The sequence below is a fragment of the Triticum aestivum genome, chromosome 6B (genome assembly GCF_018294505.1).
Source record: "Triticum aestivum cultivar Chinese Spring chromosome 6B, IWGSC CS RefSeq v2.1, whole genome shotgun sequence".
NCBI classification, from domain to species: domain Eukaryota; kingdom Viridiplantae; phylum Streptophyta; class Magnoliopsida; order Poales; family Poaceae; genus Triticum; species Triticum aestivum.
The window spans coordinates 40,251,558-40,276,052 of NC_057810.1; the positions used below are offsets into that span (position 1 = coordinate 40,251,558).

The 24,495-nt window shown below is 45.8% G+C and overlaps 1 protein-coding gene across 2 annotated transcripts; it reads left to right on the forward strand.

Moving 5' to 3' along the window:
• Positions 1 to 12,395: 12,395 nt before the first annotated feature.
• Positions 12,396 to 17,799, forward strand: LOC123133358 (uncharacterized). 2 transcript variants are annotated; one of them, XR_006465238.1, is made up of 3 exons: positions 12,396 to 13,681; positions 16,832 to 17,023; positions 17,427 to 17,799. XR_006465238.1 is itself a non-coding variant. In XM_044552851.1 (2 exons), the coding sequence occupies exons 1-2, from the start codon at positions 12,481 to 12,483 to the stop codon at positions 16,909 to 16,911; spliced, it is 1,281 nt and encodes a 426-aa protein (XP_044408786.1). In that variant the 5' UTR covers positions 12,396 to 12,480; the 3' UTR covers positions 16,912 to 17,202. The 2 variants fall into 2 exon arrangements, 1 of the variants encoding a protein (XP_044408786.1); XM_044552851.1 differs by lacking the exon at positions 17,427 to 17,799 and having other exon boundaries at positions 16,832 to 17,202.
• The last annotated feature ends 6,696 nt before the right edge of the window (positions 17,800 to 24,495 follow it).

The following is a 24,495-nucleotide window of genomic DNA, read 5'->3' on the forward strand; positions in this document are numbered from 1 at the left end:
CTGCTACACACTAGTTGAAGTGACGGTTTAATAACCTCATCAAGTCTCCACCATCCTCCCACTCAATTCTTTCGAGAGAAACTTTTCCTCGAGAAAAGGACCCATTTCTAAAAAAACAATTACTTTTGCTTCCGGATCTGAGATAGGAGGTATACCCAACCATTTTGGGTATCCTATGAAGATGTATTTATCCGTTTTGGGTTCGAGCTTATCACGATGAAACTTTTTCACACAAGCGTCGCAGCCCCAAACTTTTAAAGAAACAACAACTTAGGTTTCTCCAAACCATAGTTCAAACTGTGTCGTCTCAACGGAATTACGTGGTGCCCTATTAAAGTGAGTGCGGTTGTCTCTAATGCCTAACCCATGAACGATAGTGGTAATTCGATAAGAGACATCATGGTATGTACCATATCCAATAGGGTGTAACTATGATGTTCGGACATACCATCACACTATGGTGTTCCAGGCGGTGTTAATTGAGAAACAATTTCCACAATGTCTTAATTGCGTGCCAAAGCTCGTAGCTCAGATACTCATCTCTATGATCATATCATAGACATTTTATCCTCTTGTCACGATGATCTTCAACTTCACTCTGAAATTACTTGAACCATTCAATAATTCAGACTTGTGTTTCATCAAGTAAATATACTCAGTATCTACTTAAATCATCCGTGAAGTAAGAACATAACGATATTCACTGCATGCCTCAGCACTCATTGGACTGCACACATCAAAATGTATTACTTCCAAGAAGTTGCTATCTTGTTCCATCTTACTGAAAACGAGGCTTTTCAATCATCTTGCCCATGTGGTATGATTTGCATATCTCAAGTGATTCAAAATCAAGTGAGTCCAAACGATCCATCTGCATGGAATTTCTTCATGCGTATACACCAATAGACATGGTTCGCATGTCTCAAACTTTTCAAAAATGAGTGAGTACAAAGATCCATCAACATGGAGCTTCTTCATGCGTTTTATACCAATATGACTTACATGGCAGTGCCACAAGTAAGTGGTACTATCATTACTATCTTATATCTTTTGGCATGAAAATGTGTATCACTACGATCGAGATTCAATAAACCATCCCTTTTAGGTGTAAGACCATTGAAGGTATTATTCAAATAAATAGAGTAACCATTATTCTCCTTAAATGAATAACTGTATTGCTATAGACATGATCCAATCATGTCTATGCTCAATGCAAACACCAAATGACAATTATTCAGGTTTAATACTAATCTTGATGGTAGAGGGAGTGTGCGATGTTTGATCACATCAAACTTGAAAACACTTCCAACACATATCGTCAGCTCACCTTTAGCTAGTCTCCATTTATTCCGTAGCCTTTTATTTCGAGTTACTAACACTTAGCAACCGAACCGGTATCTAATACCCTGGTGCTACTAGGAGTACTAGTAAAGTACACATTAACATAATATATTTCCAATATACTTCTATCGACCTTGCCTGCCTTCTTATCTACCAAGTATCTGGGGTGGTTCTGCTTCAGTGTCCGTTCCTCTCATTACAGAAGCACTTAGTCTCGGGTTTGGGTTCAACCTTGAGTTTCTTCACTGGAGCAGCAGCTGATTTGCCGTTTCATGAAGTATCCCTTCTTGCCCTTGCCCTTCTTGAAACTAGTGGTTTCACCAACCATCAACAATTAATGCTCCTTCTTGATTTCTACTTTTCGCGGTGTCAAACATCGTGAATACCTCAAGGATCATCATATCTATCCCTGATATGTTATAGTTCATCACGAAGCTCTAGCAGCTTGGTGGCAATGACTTTGGAGAAACATCACTATCTCATCTGGAAGATCAACTCCCACTCGATTCAAGTGATTGTTGCACTCAGACAATCTGAGCACAAGCTCAACGATTGAGCTTTTCTCCCTTAGTTTGCAGGCTAAGAAAATCGTCAGAGGTCTTATACCTCTTGACGTGGGCACGAGCCTGAAATCCCAATTTCAGCCCTCGAAACATCTCATATGTTCCGCGACGTTTTGAAAAACGTCTTTGGTGCCTCAACTCTAAACCGTTTAACTGAACTATCACGTAGTTATCAAAACGTGTATGTCCGATGTTCGCAACATCCACAAACGACGTTTGGAGTTCAGCACACTGAGCGGTGCATTAAGGACATAAGCTTTCTACTGTCCGCATAATCGCTACTGTCAACTTTCAACTATATTTTCTCTAGGAACATATCTAAATAGTGGAACTAAAGCGCGAGCTTACGACATAATTTGCAAAGATCTTTTGACTATGTTCAGGATAATTAAGTTCATCTCATGAACTCCCACTCAGATAAACATCCCTCTAGTCATCTAAGTGATTACATGATCCGAGTCAACTAGGTCGTGTCCGATCATCACGTGAGACGGACTAGTCATCATCGGTGAACATCTTCATGTTGATCGTATCCACCATACGACTCATGCTCGACCTTTCGGTCTCTTGTGTTCCGAGGCCATGTCTGTACATGCTAGGCTCGTCAAGTTAACCTAAGTGTTTCGCATGTGTAAATCTGGCTTACACCCGTTGTATGTGAACGTAAGAATCTATCACACCCGATCATCACGTGGTGCTTCGAAACGACGAACTTTCGCAACGGTGCACAGTTAGGGGGAACACTTTCTTGAAATTTTAATGAGGGACCATCTTATTTACTACCGTCGTTCTAAGCAAATAAGATGCATAAACATGATAAACATCACATGCAATCAAATAGTGACATGATATGGCCAATATCATTTTGCTCCTTTTGATCTCCATCTTCGGGGCTCCATGATCATCATCGTCACCGGCATGACACCATGATCTCCATCATCATGATCTCCATCATCGTGTCTTCATGAAGTTGTCTCGCCAACTTATTACTTCTACTACTATGGCTACCGGTTAGCAATAAAGTAAAGTAATTACATGGCGTTGTTCAATGACACGCAGGTCATACAATAAAAAAAGACAACTCCTATGGCTCCTGCCGGTTGTCATACTCATCGACATGCAAGTCGTGATTCCTATTACAAGAACATGATCAATCTCATACATCACATATCATTCATCACATTCTTCTTGGCCATATCATATCATATAGCATACCCTGCAAAAACAAGTTAGACGTCCTCTAATTGTTGTTTGCATGTTTTACGTGGCTGATATGGGTTTCTAGCAAGAACGTTTCTTACCTACGCAAAACCACAACGTGATATGTCAATTGCTATTTACCCTTCATAAGGACCCTTTTCATCAAATCCGTTCCGACTAAAGTGGGAGAGACTGGCACCCGCTAGCCACCTTATGCACCAAGTGCATGTCAGTCGGTGGAACCTGTCTCACGCAAGAGTACGTGTAAGGTCGGTCCGGGCCGCTTCATCCCACAATACCGTCGAAACAAGATTGGACTAGTAATGGTAAGCATATTGAACAAAATCAACGCCCACAACTACTTTGTGTTCTACTCGTGCAAAGGATCTACGCAATAGGCCTAGCTCATGATGCCACTGTTGGGGAACGTAGCAGAAATCAAAAATTTCCTACGTGTCACCAAGATCTATCTATGGAGAAACCAGCAACGAGGGGAAGGAGAGTGCATCTACATACCCTTGTAGATCGCTAAGCGGAAGCGTTCAAGAGAACGGGGTTGAAGGAGCCGTACTCGTCGTGATCCAAATCGCTGGAGATCCTAGTGCCGAACGGACGGCACCTCCGCGTTCAACACACGTACAGCCCGGTGACGTCTCCCACGCCTTGATCCAGCAAGGAGAGAGGGAGAGGTTGAGGAAGACTCCATCCAGCAGCAGCACAACGGCGTGGTGGTGGTGGAGGAGCGTGGCAATCCTGCAGGGCTTCGCCAAGCACCGCGGGAGAGGAGGAGTAAGAGAGGTAGGGCTGCGCCAATAGAGGGAGAAACTCATGTATTGGGCAGCCCCTACACCTCATGTATTTATAGGGGGGGAGGGGGCTGCGCCCCCTCTAGGGTTCCCTCCCCAGGGGTGGCGGCAGCCCCCAGGTGCCATCTGGGTGGTGGCCAGAAGGGGAGAGGGGGGAGGCGCACCTAGGGTGGGCCTTAAGGCCCATCTGCCCTAGGGTTTGCCCCCCTTCCCACTCTTCCTGCGCCTTGGGCCCCTTGTGGGGGGCGCACCAGCCCACCTGGGGCTGGTGCCCTCCCACACTTGGCCCATGCAGCCCTCCGGGGTTGGTGGCCCCACTTGGTGGACCCCCGGGACCCTCCCGGTGGTCCCGGTACGTTACCGATAAAACCCGAAACTTTTCCGGTGACCAAAACAGGACTTCCCATATATAAATCTTTACCTCCGGACCATTTCGGAACTTCTCGTGACATCCGGGATCTCATCCGGGACTCCGAACAACATTCGGTAACCACATACAAACTTCCTTTATAACCCTAGCGTCATCGAACCTTAAGTGTGTAGACCCTACGGGTTCGGGAACCATGCAGACATGACCGAGACGTTCTCCGGTCAATAACCAACAGCGGGATCTGGATACCCATGTTGGCTCCCACATGTTCCACGATGATCTCATCGGATGAACCACGATGTCAAGGATTCAATCAATCCCGTATACAATTCCCTTTGTCTAGCGGTATTGTACTTGCCCGAGATTCGATCGTCGGTATCCCGATACCTTGTTCAATCTTGTTACCGGCAAGTCTCTTTACTCGTTCCGTAACACATCATCCCGTGATCAACCCCTTGGTCACATTGTGCACATTATGATGATGTCCTACCGAGTGGGCCCAGAGATACCTCTCCGTTAACCGGAGTGACAAATCCCAGTCTCGATTCGTGCCAACCCAATAGACACTTACGGAGATACCTGTAGTGCACCTTTATAGCCACCCAGTTACGTTGTGACGTTTGGTGCACCCAAAGCATTCCTACGGTATCCGGGAGTTGCACAATCTCATGGTCTAAGGAAATGATACTTGACATTAGAAAAGCTTTAGCATACGAACTACGATCTTTGTGCTAGGCTTAGGACTGGATCTTGTCCATCACATCATTCTGCTAATGATGTGATCCCGTTATCAACGACATCCAATGTCCATGGTTAGGAAACCGTAACCATCTATTGATCAACGAGCTAGTCAACAGAGGCTTACTAGGGACATGGCGTTGTCTATGTATCCACACATGTATCTGAGTTTCCTTTCAATACAATTATAGCATGGATAATAAACAATTATCATGAGCAAGAAAATATAATAATAACTAATTTATTATTGCCTCTAGGGCATATTTCCAACAGAGAGAAGAGGCGGTGATGCCCATGGAAGAAAGCATGGAGAAGCCATGGCTGCCTGGATAGTAGTTGGGGGACGATGAAGTGTGCTCGGCAACGTGGTCGGGGTTAGAGCCGGCCTGGGGTCTTGAAGAAGGTGGTTGGGGGCGGCAGTGGTCGAGGGTAAGGCTGGTCGATTTGGGGGACAAAGTGAATGTTGGCATAAGTCCTAGTCATGGCGGCAGTTAAAAGATTTTTCGATGTGAAATTTGTTGGTCTTTCCGGAGTCTCTTGCACTAGCGCGTTTAGACCCATTTATTTTTGATGTGAAGCCATACCCAGTCTCTAAAGATAATGTGTTGTGGTTCACTAGGGTTGAAAAGTAGGCATTGTTGGTGGCAGTCTGAGTGTCCGCGTTGTTCTACTTCTGTTGACATTTTTCCTGACCTTAAACACTTTTGCTGGCAATAGCATGATTTCAGACGGATATTATGCCCTTATTCTTGTATTTTCTCCCCATGGTTAACTGCCTTAATTAAGAGTTGTGGTGTAGTGAAGTACAAATCATGTCCAAAACTTGCTCATAAATGGAGAACTTTTCTGGCTTTGTAAAGTTCAATAGAATTAGATTGTCACCGTGATTGGAACATAGTGCTAGTTTGTATACTTGGTGCCGATGTATTTTGTGTCCTTGTATTGCCCCACAGAACTTAGTTAATTAACTAAGGGTGAGTAAGAGTTGGAACAGAACACGGTTAAATTTGTAACCGGCTGGTTAAAAAAGACATCTCATTTTCCAGTGGTGAATGGTGTAAAGTTTAGAAATCCCTGAACTCATTTTTGCTGTTTTTTATTTGCATGAACTTTTTTTTTTGCTGTTTGATAGATGCAACAATTGCTTCTTACTGTCATTTGCGAAAAATACCGAAAAATTCAAGTTCCAAACAATTTGTGCAATGACACAAATGTATCCAAAGAACGCACTGGACGCATTCGTCTAAAAGATACGAAAAACAAATCATCTTTTTGAACTCTCATCTCTTTTTGGGGAATTTTTAAACTCTCAACTTAATTCATACTACTACACATATACTCGATTGGTTCAAAAATTAAGTTAACACTTGATGAAAATCGAGTATACCATCCGTTTCAAAATAGATGACTCGACTTTGTATTAACCGAAACGGATTGATTCACCTGTCGCACACCGCTTCATTTGAGCCTTGTTAACTGACCGAACCACACATTGAAACCAATTCTTCAGAACGAGCTCGTGGCGGAGATCTTCCTCCGGCTGCCCACCCCGGCCGATCTGGTCCGCGCCTCCCTCGCCTGCGTCTCCTCCCGAACCCTCATCGCCGACCGCTCCTTCCTCCGGCGGTTCCGCAAGCTCCACGCCCCGCCCCTCCTCGGCTTCCTTGACGAGAGCCGAAACTTCTTCCCCGTAATCCCGCCCTCTCCTTTCGCGTCCGCAGCCATCGCCGTCGCCCTCGCCGCCGACTTCTCCTTCTCATTCCTACCCACCCCCGCCCACCACTGGAAGGTCCGGGACGTCCGCGACGGCCGCGTCCTCCTCAAGAGATCTCGCTCTCATTTCCGTACTCGTGCCCTGCTGGTGTGTGACCCCTTGTACCGGCGGTACCACCTCCTCCCCCCAATTCCTTTAGTCGAGGGGTGGGTTCCTAGTTCAGTGAACAAATGGCACTCCTTCCTTAAAGAGGAGGAGGATGCCGCAGAAGAGACATCCTTCACAGTGATCTCGATCGCGCGATGCGAAGATAAGCATGCCGCTTTTGTCTTCTCTTCCAGCACGGGACAATGGTGAGCTGGTCCATGGACTGCAGGGTTTTCTTTCGCTTTCTTCTCCTACCGCCGGTATGCATATGGCTGCTTCTACGGGATGACGGGTTGCAGGGGAAAGCTGCTGGTGCTTGACACTCGGACAATGGAGTTCTCAGTTGCTGACCTCCCACCTGAAGCGAGACGACAATATGTGGATATAGCCATTGTGGAGGCAGGGGAAGGCATCATTGGGATGTTTGTGCTTCCAAATCACACATCTGACCTCAGTTATCTGATTAGGCGAAACAATGGTGGGAGTTCCAGCCAGTGGCGGTTGGAGAAGACAATCCGACTGGATTCTCGTTGGTGCAGATTCACAAATTCAACAGGGAGGCACTTGCTCTTGTTTCATTCAGGAAGCTCATTGCTCGATAAAGGCACTTTCGCGCTGGACATCAAGACATTCCAGCTTGAGAAGGTGTTTGCAACACCTGGCACACCCATGACATATGTATATAGCAACTTCCCACCATCATTGCTATCGTCCCCAACAATATCGAGTGCTGCTTCATAGTTCATTATTCTGATCGGTAATCCTTGTTTACATTTTGCTAGCTGTTACTTTTTCTGTGATTGTGGCAAAATTAACCAAGCCCATGAGCATAATGGTGATATATGCGTTTGCCTGTTCTAATTGCCATTTGCTGGACAAATAAAACTAAATATCATGCACACTATAAGTAGCATTTTGGAGGCCTCATGGAATCATTAAAAAAACACCAGGTGGCAACAATTGATTCAGAGAAATGTTTTTGTGATCAAGCTAATTGATGATATTACAAGTTTAAATCCAGATCACCGTTTTGATTGTTCAAGTCAAGCACGTGTTATCTTGTCCTCTCTTTTCATAGATATAAGGAGGCGGGGATATCTTCTTTTTGTGACCTTTACAACTATAAATTTATCTCATGATGTTGATTTGACATAAACCTGCATAACTAATAATATGGTAGCAAATAAGAGGCCGTGTCATTGTTACAGCTAATGATGCACACTTGTATATGATGTGAGCAAAATTTTGGTGGGGAGCTTGAATATGCTTTTGCTCCATGGACTTGCCATTAAAATAGCAAGATCAGTTTGTCCGCTTGTGCTTACAAACAGCTTGATTTGAAATCATTGGTTTGGCGGCATGTGCCTCTGTCTCAGTCCTTCAATGAAGGCACATGCCAAATGCAAGAAATGAGTTTTCGTAGGATGACAAAGCACACACAGGTTGTTGAGTGTTGCTACTGAGGTCCCTAAGTACTTTTCCTTGAGTGAGAAATTTGGTAACTACTCCCTCCGTTCCTAAATATAAGTCTTTTTAGAGATTCCACTAGGGACTACATACGGATGTATATAGACATATTCTAGAGTGTAGATTCACTCATTTTGCTCCGTATGTAGTCCATATTGAAATCTCTAAAAGGACTTATATTTAGGAACGGAGGGAGTACTAGGTAACTTATGAAGTCTAGAAAGCCATTGTTTCTTCACAACTTTCAAGTTTATTTTTGGATTCACTACATTTATTTTTTCCTGCTATGTACTCCCTCCGTCCGAAAATACTTGTCGGAGGAATGGATGTATCTAGACGTATTTTAGTTCTAGATACATCCATTTTTATGCATTTCTTCGACAAGTATTTCCGGACGGAGGGAGTATCTTAACTTGGACTGCTAACTACTCTGTTAAACGCATAAGAGCGAGTGTTTTAGACTTTGAGGTCGATAAACCAATTGGACCATGGGTAAAAAGAATTTAGAAGGCTGATTTCCTTTGTGTTGTGCTTCTTCCCATGTTTCTTCTGAATGTTGCCTGTCATTTCCTTCCTGTTTGCCCCCAAGCTTTTGAATATCTGCAAGTCGAATACTCCTAATTTTTAGACATTCGGCAGGAGATCGCACATGAGGAGATGCTGGAGCAAGGCTTGCGCTGCAGTGCTCAAGCACATAGTCAGCTTGGTCAGAATAGTGCTGATGCTAATGCTGGAGGTCCGGCTGATGTGTTGAGTATTGGAGATAGCGCCGAGGTTTTTTTTTTGGTCTTCTTGCTATGTATTCCAAGTTGGTCTGTAATATGGTCATCCTGAAGGGGAAAACCTGTAGTGTTTTATCTTGTGTTCCTTAATCCAACATTGAATGTTGTGTTTGTTTGGCAGCGAGAGCATTGTCAGCGTTTAGTTTGTGGAATCATTAGTTGAACTAAGACCTTTTGAGAAGTTGTGGAATGGAGCTTGTCAAGGTGTTTGGAATTAAGGAGACTTGACGATCTATTATAAGTCAGACCTGCACTGTCAGACCTGCACTGTTGATCTACTCTATTTTGTTTACAGTCATTTCAGAAATTTTGATGTCACTGAAGAAAAAAAAAAGGTAAGCCCAGAGATGAGATAATAACCTCTAACATGACTTGACTTTCACCGCGACTTTCTCTGGCTATGTGTTTCAATCTGCATTGCAGATTAGGAACAAGGCTTCTTCATTTTAGTTTTTTCTCCTTTTTATATGTAGTTGGAGTTTATCATCGTGTACCTTTGATCAAACTATGATTGGTGTGTTTGCCTTAAAAAAATTGTGCTGAAGTATGATAGTTAAGACTGTCAGAATTGAAAGTAACTATGATCTTGCTGTATACTTACATGCCTGCCTAGTGAACCTGAATCTGGTGATCAGAGATGAAATAAGCTTGGAGTGTTGGAGTTTAGCATCGTGTGCCTTTGATTGAACTATGATAGGTGCATTTGCCAAATAAGGTAAGTATAAAGGATCAGTATGTTAAAAAAAAGTGCTGAAGTATGTCAATGAAGGCTGTCAGAATTCAAACTAACTATGATCTTGCTGTATATACATGCCTGCCCGAACCTGAATCTGCTGAGCAGAGATGAATGGGCTCGGAGTGTCGGTGTCATGTATCCAGCTTGGTTGTCTACTTGTCTTCTCCGACCGATCAGCGAGGTGTTTTCAAGTTCTTTGAATGGTATATTTTTGTCCTGTCTCTCACGACGTGCCTGTATTGCAGTATTTTGAAGCCTTTGGCGGCGTTGCTGAGGGACAGGCGCTGCTCGACTACTTCAGGCTTGCAATGTGCTTTTCTGTGTCAGGATTGCGCCCCATCGCTTTCCTTCACAATCAATAGATCTGAGTGATATAGATGTTAGGACATCGAACATGTTCTGAGACCACGGGGCCTGATATTTCATGGCAAAAGAGACCTTTACAAGCTTATATACAAAATGAATTTGGTACACACAATTCATGCAAGTGGTAAAAGCGCGGGATGTACTGCAGGATTGCACAATCTGCATGATGTACAGTGAACCTGAATCATCGACAAAAAGTTTAGGATGATTAAATTGTACAGCAGAACAAGAGGACAGCGATACTGTGTGTGACAATTGTGATCCCCAATCGACCGTACTTTGGTGCTGGGTAGGACAAATCACATTTGTTTTGGTCGACTGGTGGGGTCAGGTAACTTGTTTGAGTCAGCTGGCGAAGAAATGGCGCACATGACAAGTAGGATGCAAGTATTGCACATCTTGTGATAAGAAAGTGAGCCAGCTTGTGATGATGATATGAGTAAAACTGGAATGATGTCGAATAGTTTCTGAAGGAATCATTCCAACTTTGTTTGCTCAGGAGGCACGTCATTCATATAGCAAGAAGAGCTTGCCATCTTGTGATAAGAAAGTGAGCCAGCTTGTGCTCGAGATAAATTGGTAGCATTGCATCCACATTTTGTAGAGAGTTCAAACTTTCACCTGCCTATTCTCAGTCCTTCAAAGCACATGCTGTATGCAACCAATCATTTTTGTAGGATGGTGGATGGCACACATAGTTTGTTGATTGTTGCAATTGAGATCCTTGAGTTTTTTTTTACTTCACTGACCCAAGTGAGAAATTTGTTATTCCATAGGAGTACTAGCTATTTTGTGTTGAAATGGGACAGTCACAGAGCTACCGATTTTTTTTGCGGCTCAACTTGTTTTTTACAATATTCATTTCTGAATGTTTGCATGCCCTAAAAGTTAAAACACATAAAAAGAAGTGTTTGCTCTTGCATATTTCAAATTGCGCTGTGGTTAATATGACCTATTGTTTGTTCTGCTTTGCTCACAAGCTCTTGAATATTGACAATTTGAACATTTGCAAACTTTGAGATATTGGGCAGGTTTTAAGAAAGAGGCCGATAAGGAGACAGTGGAACAAGGTTGTACTGCAAGCTCAAGCGCATAGACGCCATGGTCAGAATAGTGCTGATGTGAATGCTGGACACTGGAGGTCAAGCTGGCGTGTCGAGGATTCAAGATGGTGCTGAGGCTGCAAAGCAACTCGAATGCTGGCGACTAAGTTGATCCGCTTTGGTTTGTAATACGGTCATCCACAAGGATAGAACAGAACCTGGAGCATTCATCTTGTGTGCCCCGATCTGACAATGATTGTTGCTTTTGGCATGATAAGGTGATGAAAGCATTAGCTATGTTTTGTTTCTTCATACTCATTAGGTTAACTAAGGCTCTGCGAGAAGTCAAAGTAAATGTTGGTCAGGTTGATGTATGTCTACAACTCCAAGTTGGTGGAATGGAGTTTGTCAGGTGGTCAGGGTTAATAAGGAGATGACCAGGAGGATCTATTGATATCTAGTTGCAGTGTTGATCTACTCTATTGTTACAGTCATTCAGTTTTTTTTCGATATCTCAGTGAAGAATTAAAAAGTTAGCCTGGAGATGAGATGCCAACCCTTTTTTTTCAGTTATTCATGCTTAGAATCATTGACAGTTTAACCAAAAACGAACATGGGAGGATATTACTGTAATTTTGTGGCCTTAGAATACAAGTATGCTTTTTTTCCCTTGAGGCCTCCCGGACTATTATTTTGAGCGATAAAACAGTTAAATTATTTCCAATAGTTTTTTTGGTTAAAAAACAACTTTTTGGGATAGTTATGAAGCTATTGCTTGTTTGCCTGCTTATGCACAAGTTAGCTAGCCTCTCTCCAATTCAAAGGTGAAAAATATTAGTAGTGTTCCTTTTTACCACTAAGTTGGTCTGGGTTTGTCTCTATTTTGGTCTGTAATTTGGCCATCCAGAAGGAACGAAGGATAGAATATAGCCTGGAATTTTCCTGCTCCGGGAAGTTAATTAACCTCAATCTCAAGGGACGAATTTGTGGCCGCCGGATGGGCAATCAAGGGCCAGGATGGGACCTTGGTGTGATGCTGGGACATTTGCAGGAAGCCCCTCCGAATATTCCAAAATGTAGCTACAGGCGCCCCCCGTTCCCCTGAATCCCATCACTCCTCACTCCTCACTCTGACTCTGGTCTCCCGTGCTCTGCTCACCAATCCAACCCACCAAAATAGAGCTTGCTTCTCACCACCGGCGGCGGGATGGGCGGCGGCGCGGCGGACGAGGGCCAGACCAGCGAGGACCCTCGCGTAGATCCGGGCATCCTCGACCAACGGCGCCGTTCCTCTCCTCGTCTGCTGCCGTCGCGAGATGGCTTCCAGGAAATGGCCTCGCTGCCGATCCCCGACGAGCTCGTGGCGGAGATCTTCCTCCGGCTGCCCACGCCAGGCGACGTCATCCGCACCTCTGGCGCCTGCGTCTCCTTCCGTCGCCTCGTCGCCGGCCGCCCCTTCCTCCGGCGCTTCCGCAAGCTCCACGACCCTCCCCTCCTCGGCTTCCTCGCTCTAACCGGAGCCTTCTTCCCCGTACTCCCGCCTTCTCCTTCCGCGTCGGCAGCCAGCGCCGTCGCCCTCGCCGCCGACTTCTCCTTCTCCTTCCTACCCGGCCCCGCTCGGGACTGGAAGGTCCGGGACGCCCGCGGCGGCCGCGTCCTCCTCAGCAGATCTCCCTTGGATAATTCTCTGGCGGTGTGCGACCCCTTGCACCGGCGGTACCGCCTGCTTCCCCTGATCCCTGAAGTTGAGGGGTGGGTTCCTCATTCAGTGGAAAACCCATACCGGCAGTCCTTCCTCGGCGACGCGGAGGAGACCGCAGAAGAGACATCATTCACAGTGATCTCCATCGCGCATTGGGGGGATAAAGATAAGCAGGGCGCTTTCGTCTTCTCTTCCAGCACCGGACAATGGCGAGGCACTCCATGGATTGCAGGCTTTGCTTCATTCTTCTGGTACCGGCACGCATATGGCTGCTTCTACGGGGTGACAGCATGCAGGGAGAAGTTGCTGGTGCTTGACACCCAGAAAATGGAGTTCTCACTTGCTGACCTCCCACCCCAAGCTTCAGGACAAAATGTGGGTATAGCCATTGTGGAGGCAGGGGAAGGCATCACTGGGATGTTTGTGCTTGCACATGGCACATCTCATATCAGTTATCTAATTAGGCGAAACAATGGTGGCAGTTCCAGCCAGTGGCAGTTTGAGAGGACAATTCCACTGGTCTCTTCTTGGTACAGTTTCATGGGTTCAACAGAGAGGCACTTGCTTCTTGTATCACAGGGAGACACTTTCACGTTGGACATCAAAACATTCCAACTTGAGAAGGTGGTCAGACGTGGCATCAGTTCGCCATGTGTATATAGAAACTTCCCACCATCGTTGTTGTCGTCACCGACAATATCAAATGGTAAACTTTCTGTTGTGTCCAAGTTATCACCCAGCTTGTCTGATGCTTCATAGTACATTACTGTGATTGCTTATTCTTGTTTACACTATTTGGTACTCCCTCCGTCCCAAAGTAAGTGTCTCAACCTTAGTACAACTTTGTACTAGAGTTAGTATAAAGTTGAGACACTTATTTTGAGATGGAGGGAGTAGTTGTTTTACTTTATTGTGCTTGTGGCAGGACTAATCAAGCTCAGGAGCACAATTGTGATTTATTTGTTTTCCTGTTCTAATTGCCATCATAAGGACAAGTGTAAAAAGTAGGCTGGAGGCCTAATGGACTCGTAAAAAAACACTAGATGGCATGTTAGAGTACGTAATGGGCCTAATGAGCCCGTTAGTCTTAGGGTTAATTAGAGATAATGCTCGCTTGCTTAGGGGTCAAGTAAGCCTTACTTGGGAATCAAGTAAACCTCTCTATATAAAGAGAGGAGATGTATCAATCTAATCAAGCAAGAATTAAGAAGGAAATCCCTTCCCTCTTGCCTGGCCGTGGGCAAAAGGCCCCGGGCCGGCCCTCTCGCATCCTCCTTCTAGCAGCGCCATAACAATTTGGTATCAGTTAGCTTCGGTTCGATCATGTCTTCACTGCCGTCAAGCCCGTCTCTTCCGCTGCCGACCTCCACCATCGCGTCGCTGCCCATCACCACCGCGCCGCTGATCTCCCCGTCCGCGCCGCTGGACTCCACCGCCGGTGCCTCCACCGGCCAGATGCCTTCCTCCACCGCGCCCCCTACCGCCGTCTTCACCCCGGAGCAGGTCACCGGGGTCCTCAATGACCTGGTCACAGCGGTCCAGGGAGATCCTGCTATACTTACCCAGACCCTACGGGCCGCCGCCACCCCCGCCGCCGGTCGCCGCCATCGGCCCACCGGCCCTGCCATGGTACCCGCCACCCGCGGCGGCTTTCGTGGCGCTCGCGGGGCCGCTGCAGCCGCCGCCTGTCGCCACCCCGCAATGGCTGCAGTGGCTGTCGCCGACTCTTGCGGCGCCCCCCGCGCCCATCGCCGCCCCCGCAAGGCCGTGGCTGCCGTGGCAGCCGCCGCACTAGGCGGCCGCCGCCGCGCTCGCCGGGCCGCTGCAGCTGCCATCCATCGCCACCACCGCCCAGCCCTGGCTGCAGTGGCAGCCGCCGCACCAGGCGGCCTCCGCCGCGCTTGCCGGGCCGCTGCAGCTGCCATCCATCGCCACCATCGCCCAGCCCTGCCTGCAGTGGCAGCCGCCGCTCCTGGCGGCCTCCGCCGCGCCCGACGCTCCGCCGCAGCAGCCGCTACCGCTGCCCGGCGCGACACCGCAGCAGCTGCTGCAGTTCCGGCAGCCACCGCCGGTCAGCTTCGCCGCCCAGTATGGGATGCCCTACGACAGGACTGCGACGACCTCGTTCCCATCAGCGTCGCTGCCATCCCAGGGCGTCCACATCCAGCAGATCAAGTCCCCGTCATCGCCGTCACCGCTTCCGTCTTGGATCGCTACCCGCCATGTGTCGGCGGCGGTGAGGCTGCAGGCTGCTGCGCGAGGCCTCCTAGCGCGGCGGCTTGTGCAGGAGATGCGTGGTCTGCAGCTGCCGCTTCTTCAAGTTGCCCTTCACTGCGCAAAGGACCTCGATCTCGTCCGCTGCGTCGGGGATCTTGGGCATGCGGTTTCCCCCACGGGCGTTGGGCATGCTGTTTTCCCCGCGGGCAGCGACCTCAAAGTCTGCGACATCGGCGGTTGGAGGGGGGGCGCACCCCTCCTCGTCATTCTCCATCGCAAGTCCTCCACTCTTTCCTGTGCGGTGCAGACCAACAGCCATACACATGCACTCCTTTTGTCCAGGTGGTGTCCATGGGATCCAGGTGGCTGTACACGTGCACGTCCAAAATAAAGCGTCCGAGTCTATTTCAGAGTCTATTTCAGGTTGAGAGTAATAACACAAGCCGAGATGTAAAAGGCTTGTTTTTAGGTGTTAGGTTTGTGTTGCGTCGAGTCATGGTTATAAGTTGGTTAGGCTGCAGCTCGAGGACAAGCTGCATGTCCAGGTGGGGTGTAGTGTTAGAGTACGTAATGGGCCTAATGGGCCCGTTAGTCTTAGGGTTAATTAGAGATAATGCTCGCTTGCTTAGGGGTCAAGTAAGCCTTGCTTGGGAATCAAGTAAACCTCTCTATATAAAGAAAGGAGATGTATCAATCTAATCAAGCAAGAATTAAGAAGGAAATCCCTTCCCTCTTGCCTGGCCGTGGGCAAAAGGCCCCCGGCCGGCCCTCTCGCATCCTCCTTCTAGAAGCGCCATAACATGGCAACAATTCATTTGGAGAAATGTTTCTTGTGGTCAAACTAATAGATATATTGTTCAAGTCAGTCATGCATTATCTTGTTTTCTCTTTTCATAGATATAATGAGGCGAATAGGTCCTTAGTTGTCATCTTTACACCTATAAATTTATCTCATGATGTTGATTTCAGATAAATCTGCATAACTAATATGGTAAAAAATATGAGACGGATCTGTTGATACCGCTAATGTTAACGCTAATGCATCTCCTATATATGATGTGAGCAAAATTGAGGTCGCGAGCTTGAATATTCTTTTGTTCCATGGATTGCTTTTCAGATAGCAAGAATAGTTTGTCAGCTTGTGCTCAGTAACAGTTTGATTAGAAATCAGTTGGGCGCCTATGTTTGTTTTGACGGCATGTTCCTCTGTCTCAGGCACATGCCAAATGCAAGCAATCAGTTTTTCTAGGATGACAGAGCACACACATAGTATGTTGAGTGTCGCTACTGAGTCCCCTGAGTATTTTTTCTTGAGTGAGAAATTTGGTTACTACATAACTTGTGAAGTTCCGTAACAGGAAGCCACCATTTATTTACAACTATTATTAAGTTCCTTTAGGATTCACTTCTACATTCCTTTTTCCTGCTATGTATTTAAACTTGGACTACTAATTACACTGGACAACACATGGAAGAGAGTGTTTGATACTTTGTGGTCAATAAACCAATTTGCTGTCCTTCTTCCCATGTTTTTTCTGCAAGCAATTTACTGAGTGCTGCCCGTCCTTTCCTTCCTCTTTGCTCACTGGCTTTTGAATATCTGCAACTCGAGTACTCCTAATATTTAGATATTGGTCAGGTGTTGACACCGAGGATGATGAGGTGCTGGAAAAACGCCGCGTTGCAAGCTCAAGCCCATATTCTCCAGGGTTTGAATAGCCCTGACACCAGTGCTGGAGGTCAGGGCTGATTCGTCGATTATCAAGATGGTGACGACCGATGTGATGCAAGTCGACAGTTAACCACTAAATTGGTCTGCTTTTGCCCTTTGGTATGTATAATGGCCATCTAGAAGGATACAATATAGAACCTGGAGTGTTTTATCTTGCGTTTGATTAACCTTGCAAAAAGCTAAGATCGTGTAAGCAGTCAAGTTTGTGGAGTGGACCTTGTCAGGTATTCAGATGTAAGGACAACATGATGATCTATTAAAAGTCAGACTTTCTACCCTATTGTTTACAGTCACTTCATATTATTTGGCGGCTCTGGAAAAAGAAGTTATCCTAGAGATGAGCTGATAATCTCTAGCGTGATTTAATTTCCATCGTGACTTAATTTCTTAGTGTTGATTTCTTCATTATTACAACCTTTGCCTGGCTATGCATTTCAATCCGCATTGCTAACTACTCGTACAAAATAATCCCTCTTCATTTCAGTTCTTTTATTATATGCAGTTGATTGAGCTAATTCAGAGGCCAGTTCTAGTCCAATGCCTTCAGTACCTTACTTCAGGGCGGGAATGTGCTTTCCTGTTTCAGGATTGCAGTGCGCTCTCCTTTCAGAGAGGAAAAAGAAAACAATATCCAAATGAGGAAACTGCTTTAGATGTCAGGATATCAGAACAGGGTGAAACTGCAGGTGCAGGATGTATTACCAACTTCATGTCCTGGAATGAAGTTGGTCTTGTTTGAGTCAGCTGGCCAGAAAATACATAGCCAGACAAGTAGGAAGCAGCCAGCCAGCAACATACCAAGCTGGTCTGAGTGCATTCTTTTCTCAGAAAGAACTTTTTTTTATCTTTGTGCTCATGGTTAGATTGTTCAGCGGCAACAGAAATGGTGTGAGTGCATTTTTTTCCTCAGAAATAACTTACAGCAGAATTGAGCGAATGACACATCCACACTGCATTTTGAAAAAGGTTTAGAAAGCTTCAAACAGATGACATTCAGTCTGTTACACAAACAGATAGCATGCAGTTCATTACAGAGTAGGGAAATTCTAACGGGCTTCCTGTTGAAAACAGTCAACGCTGCTTCTGACGTCAGTGCCGCATTCATCTCTGGCCAGAGCGGACGTGACCTCTCATTGATGCCGGCATTGAAGCAGCACGCCGATCGAGAGAGCGCCACCCATGTCCGCTTCCCGGTAAAGCGACGACTCCGCGTTCAAACGAAACCCCGTCGGTCCATCGCCCTACATTAATGATATGAGGTTGCCGAGGAACCTACTCCAGATCCGGTCCCTTTCTCCTCACATAAACTCCACCATGCCCGCCATGGCCTCCTCGTGCTCCAAAGCCCTCTGGGACACCCTCTCCTCGAAGCAGAAGAAGGAGATGACCGCCATTGCTGTCGGCTGGTAGGCTGACCAGCCGACGGAGGCCAACGACACCCCAATGGAGGGCGATCCGGCACCACCCTCCTGGCTGGTGCATGCTGGCCACACCATCGGCAAGGCCCATGTGCACTACACAAACATGCTGCGGGAGGAGCAGGAGCTTAAGTTCCAGCAGACGCAGGCAGACCAGGCCTACAACCTCGGCCTCCTCAAGGAGCACCAGCGCGCGAAGGAGCAACTCGCACCGGCTCGGCCATCGTGATGGACGTGGACGTGGCAGAGCAGGATGCATTGGTCGACTCCTACCACTCCGCCCGCGAGATCCACCGCGACCGCTAGCAGTACCGCCGCCATCAGGCGGAATTGGAGGCTGCCTACAGGGAATTGGACGAGGCGACGGATGAAGTGTGGGGCAAGAGTGACAACGAGGAGGATATTGCCAGCTCTGCCCCAGGCGCGCACTATCGCCACGACACGAAGCCGGCCCAGGTGACAGTGAAAAAGAGTAGTGCACGGTAGGTTGCCATTGCTCGGGTCCCAGGAAGGCCACCGCTCCTCCTCTTCCATTCAAGCCGAGCATGGTCAGCTGAACATCGTCTATCGATTACTCACTTGGTGCCGACATGGAGGCAGATAGCTTCACTTCTCGGGATTTCGGAGGCGGAGCTGGAGAGCGTCGAGGTGGAACTGGAGAAGGCGAAGGCAAGAGGCGGGGCTTTAGTTCTTGGGGCTCATGGTCGGACATGGGAAATGCACCGGGATAATTTAGAGTAGGGTTTAGTCCGGTTTATATAAAAAATGTAATGCATTTCATCCGGTTTGTATGAAAAATGTTCGAAATGTAATGAATTTTGTCCTATTTATATGAAATATGTCGTGTTTGCATGAATTTCATTCGGTTAGTTCAAATAGTGGTTGAAATGTATGCGGGTAGCGTTGGATGGCCGCCTCCCGTATCCATGTCCACGGACTGGTCCCCCTATCCATGCACAAATGCGGGAGCAAATTTACATGTCAGCATTGGAGATGCCTTAAGTTGGTCTATGTTTGTGTCTGATTTGATCTGTAACTAGAACGGTTGGGCGCGCTTTGTCGTGCCATTGGTGTTGTTGGGTTTCTTAAAAAAATACTCACTCTATTTTAAAATATAGGGCATATTACTTTTTTGAAAAGTCAAACATGTTTAAGTTTGATCAAATTCACAGATAAATATATATCAAATCCATAATATCATATCGGTATCATCAGAATTCATCATGAAAGGAATTTCCATATTTTTTGTTTAATATTGTAGATGTCGGTATTTTAGGATCTGAACTTGGTCAAAGTTAAGAAATTTGATTTTTCAAAAAAGTATTGCCCCTTATATTTTCAAACTGATGGAATATTTGGTTTGGAGAGTGAGGGTGATGAATCGATGATGGAGTGCCTATCTATAATGTGGTGATTTGGTGGGCCTTTCGCGGTGTGATTCTATGTTATCCGCTAATCAACTGATATTTATGTGGAGAAAGAAATTTTTGCATCGGTTGCTAGTACTATATTGGAGCCACAGTATCACATGATGGCACTTCTTTTTTCTAGATGGTGGAAGGGTGCACGGGATTGATATGTTTTTACCTCAATTGATTAATTAAAAAAATCATTGACCCGATCAAAATTGTAAACTAAATCCAAAACTGAATACCTCAAGCGAATGAAAGAGTTTCAAAAGTAGGGAAGATATTGAATTAAAAGAATTTAATGAAAGAGCTCCGTGAGAAATTGTTGACCCGATCAAAATAGGACAACCCAATTCTAAATCGAAGACCTCAGTTAATTACGAGGCCTTAAAAATTAGAAACCATAGTGTACAATGTAAGAGCTTCTCCAATAGAAGATTCATATTTAGAGATGTAAAACAGGAGATGTACAAATTTACATCTCCAAAAAATGCTTTTTGCATCTCCAAAAAAGTGACAACTCCAACAGATGATGCAAAATGAAGATGTAAAAGAGCAACTCCAATAGAAGATGCAAACTAGAGATGTAAAACCGGCCGCCGGTCGCGCGACTGCTGTTCTGCCACTGCACAGCTGCATTTGCACATTGAATTTTCATAAATAGTAGCAACAGAAGTGCATCATCGACCATAGTTTAAAATCCTACAAGCAAAAGTCAATTGTCTCAAACGAAGTTGTTGGTCCAACAAATGAAAATGCACGTAGATATCACTCAATTTGTGCCCTCATCGTTGTCACTAGTGCCATTGTGGACGGTTGTATGATCTTCATCAATGGTTGTATGATCTTCATCAATGGTTGTATGATCTTCATCTACGGGCCTAGCCCCTCAGTTTATATAGATATTTGGGGTCCTAGGGTCACAATATCCTAGTTGGCTATGTAAGAGGAATCCGAGTCTTCCACGAATCCAGCTTCTTGGAGTATACGTCAAGTTTTCTGAATCCTTTCGAAGTGGCCCGTGCCAGAACCGACAAGGGGGGAGGGAGGTCCTTGTCCCATCTCCTCGGGCTAGGAGGCTATGTGTGTTGGGAAACATAGCATGCAATTTTAAAAAAATTCCTACGCTCACGCAAGACCTATCTAGGAGATGCATAGCAAAGAGAGGGAGAGTGTGTGTCCGTGTACCCTCGTAGACCGAAAGCGGAAGCGTTAACTTAACGCGGTTGATGTAGTCGAACGGCTTCTCGAATCAACCGATCAAGTACCGAACGTACGACACCTCCAAGTTCTGCACATGTTCAGCTCGATGACGTCCCACAAACTCTTGATCCAGAAGAGGCACAAAGGAGTCGATGAGTTCCGTCAGCACGACGACATGGTGACGGTGTTGGTGATGTGATTCGCGCAGGACTTCGCCTAAGCACTACGACAATATGACCGAAGGAGTAAACGGTGGAGGGGGCACCGCACACGGCTAAGAAACAACTGTTGTGCTTTGGGGTGCCCCCTGCTCCGTATATAAAGGAGGAGAGGGGAGGTCGCCGGCCCTAGGGGGCGCGTCAAGTGGGGGGGGGCCACTAGGACTCCTAGTCCTAGTCGGCTCCCCCTTCCTTCCAATGGAGGAGGAAAAGGGAAAGAGAGGGAGAGGGAAGGGGGGCCGCGCCCCTTCCCCTAGTCCAATTTGAAATCCCATGGGTGGGCGCGCGCCACCTCCTCGTGGCCTGCCTCTCCTCTCCCCTATGGCCCGTTAAGGCCCAATACTTCCCTGGGGGGTTCCTGTAACCCCTCGGTACTCCAAACAATATCCGAACCTCTCCGGAACCATTCCGGTGCCGAAATATAACCTTCCAATATATCAATCTTTACCTCTTGACCATTTCAGAACTCCTCATCATGTCCGTGATCTCATCCGGGACTCCGAACAACCTTCGATAACCAAAACACATAACACATATAATACATATCGTCATCAAACATTAAGCGTGCGGACCCTACGGGTTCGAGAACTGTGTAGACATGACCGAGACACCTCTCCGGTCAATAACCAATGGCATAACCTGGATGCTCATATTGGTTCCCACATATTCTACGAAGATCTGTATCGGTCGAACCGCAATGTCAACATACGTTATTCCCTTTTTCATCGGTAAGTTACTTACCCGAGATTCGATCGTCGGTATCTTCATACCTAGTTCAATCTCGTTACTGGCAAGTCTCTTTACTCATTCCGTAGTGCATCATCCCGTAACTAACTCATTAGTCACATTGCTTGCAAGGCTTCATATGATGTGCATTACCAAGAGGGCCCAGAGATATCTCTCCGATACTCGGAGTGACAAATCCTAATCTCGATCTATGCCAACCCAATAAACACCTTCGGAGATACCTGTAGAGCATCTTTATAATCACTTAGTTACGTTGTGACGTTTGATAGCTCAAAGGAATTCCTCCGGTGTCCGGGAGTTGCATAATCTCATAGTCGAAGGAATATATATTTGACACGAAGAAAGCAGTAGCAATAAAACTGTACGATCATTATGCTAAGCTAACGGATGGGTCTTGTCCATCACATCATTCCACTAATGATGTGATCCCGTTTATCAAATGACAACTCATGTCCATGGCTAGGAAACTTAACCATCTTTGATCAACGAGCTAGTCTAGTAGAGGCATACTAGGGACACGGTGTTTTGTCTATGTATTCACACATGTATCAAGTTTCCGGTTAATACAATGCTAGCATGAATAATAAACATTTATCATGAATAAGGAAATATGAAATAACAACTTTATTATTGCCTCTAGGGCATATTTCCTTCAGTCTCCTACTTGCACTAGAGTCGGTAATCTAGATTACATTGTAATGAATCTAACACCCATGGAGTCTTGGTGCTGATCATGTTTTGCTCGTGGAAGAGGCTTAGTCAATGGGTCTGCAACATTCAGATCCGTATGTATTTTGCAAATTTCTATGTCTCCCTCCTTGACCAAATCTCGGATGGAGTTGAAGCGTCTCTTGATGTGTTTGGTCTTTTTGTGAAATCTAGATTCCTTTGCCAAGGCAATTGCTCCAGTATTGTCGTTGGACCGATGCACTAGGTATTACACCTAGATCAGATATGAACTCCTTTATCCATACTCCTTCATTTGTTGCTTCCGAAGCAGCTACGTACTCCGCTTCACACGTAGATCCCGCCACGATGCTCTACTTGGAACTGCACCAACTGACAGCTCCACCATTTAATAAAAATACGTATCCGGATTGTGACTTAGAGTCATCCGGATCATTGTCAAAGCTAGCATCGGCATAACCACTTACGACAAGCTCCTTGTCACCTCCATAAATAAGAAACATATCCCTAGTCCTTTTCAGGTACTTTAGGATGTTCTTAGCCGCTGTCCAGTGATCCACTCCTAGATTACTTTGGTACCTCCCTGCTAAACTTATAGCAAGGCACACATCAGGCCTGGTACACAGCATAGCATACATGATAGAACCTATGTCCGAAGCATAGGGAATGACTTTCATTTTCTCTCTATCTTCTGAGAGGTCGGGCATTGAGTCTGACTCAATTTCACACCTTGTAACATAGGCAAGAACCCTTACTTTGACTGATCCATTTTGAACTTCTTCAGAACTTTATCAAGGTATGTGCTTTGTGAAAGTCCTATCAAAACTTTATCACCGAGGTCTTTCATTGAAAAACTCTTATTCAAGTATCCTTTTATGCTATTCATAAATTCTACATCATTTCCAATCAACAATATGTCATCCACATATAATATTAGAAACGCTATAGAGCTCCCACTCACTTTCTTGTAAATACAGGCTTCTCCAAAAGTCTGTATAAGACCGTATGCTTTGATCACCTCATCAAAGCGTATATTCCAACTTCGAGATGCTTGCACCAGTCCATAAATGGATTGCTGGAGCTTGCACACTTTGTTAGCATCTTTAGGATCGACAAAAGCTTCTAGTTGCATCATATACAACTCTTCTTTAAGAAATCCATTAAGGAATGCAGTTTTGACATCCATTTGCCAGATTTCATAATCATAAAATGCGGCAATTGCTAACATGATTTGGACGGACTTAAGCATCGCTACGGGTGAGAAAGTCTCATCATAGTCAACTCCTTGAACTTGTCGAAAACCCTTTGCAACAAGTCGAGCTTTATAGACAGTAACATTACCATCAGCGTCAGTCTTCTTCTTGAAGATCCATTTATTCTCTATGGGTAACCGATCATCGGGCAGATCCACCAAAGTCCACACTTTGTTCTCATACATGGATCCTATCTCAGATTTCATGGCCTCAAGCCATTTATCGGAATCTGGGCTCATCATAGCTTCTTCATAGTTCGTAGGTTTGTCATGGTCAAGTAACATGACCTCCAGAATAGGATTACCGTACAACTCTAGTGCGGATCGTGCTCTGCCAGACCTACGAGGTTCTGTACCAACTTGATCTATAGTTTTATGATCTTTATCATTAGCTTCCTCTCTAGTTGGTGTAGGCATCACGGGAACAGATTTCTCGGATGAGAAACTTTCCAAATTGAGAGCAGGTATCAAGTTCTACTTTTCTCCCACTCACTTCTTTCAAGAGAAACTCCTTCTCTAGAAAGGTTATGTTCTTAGCAACAAAAAATCTTGCCTTCAGACTTGTGGTAGAAGGTGTACCCAATTGTTTCCTTAGGGTATCCTACGAAAAAACATTTCTCCAATTTGGGTTTGAGCT

What these genes read in the sequence shown, in the direction of transcription:
- LOC123133358 (XM_044552851.1), top strand. Translation starts at nt 12,481, where the DNA reads ATGGGCGGCGGCGCGGCGGACGAGGGCCAGACCAGCGAGGACCCTCGC. An exon ending in GTCACCGACAATATCAAATG is followed by an intron (nt 13,682 to 16,831) that starts GTAAACTTTCTG and finishes GATATTGGTCAG; the next exon opens with GTGTTGACACCGAGGATGAT.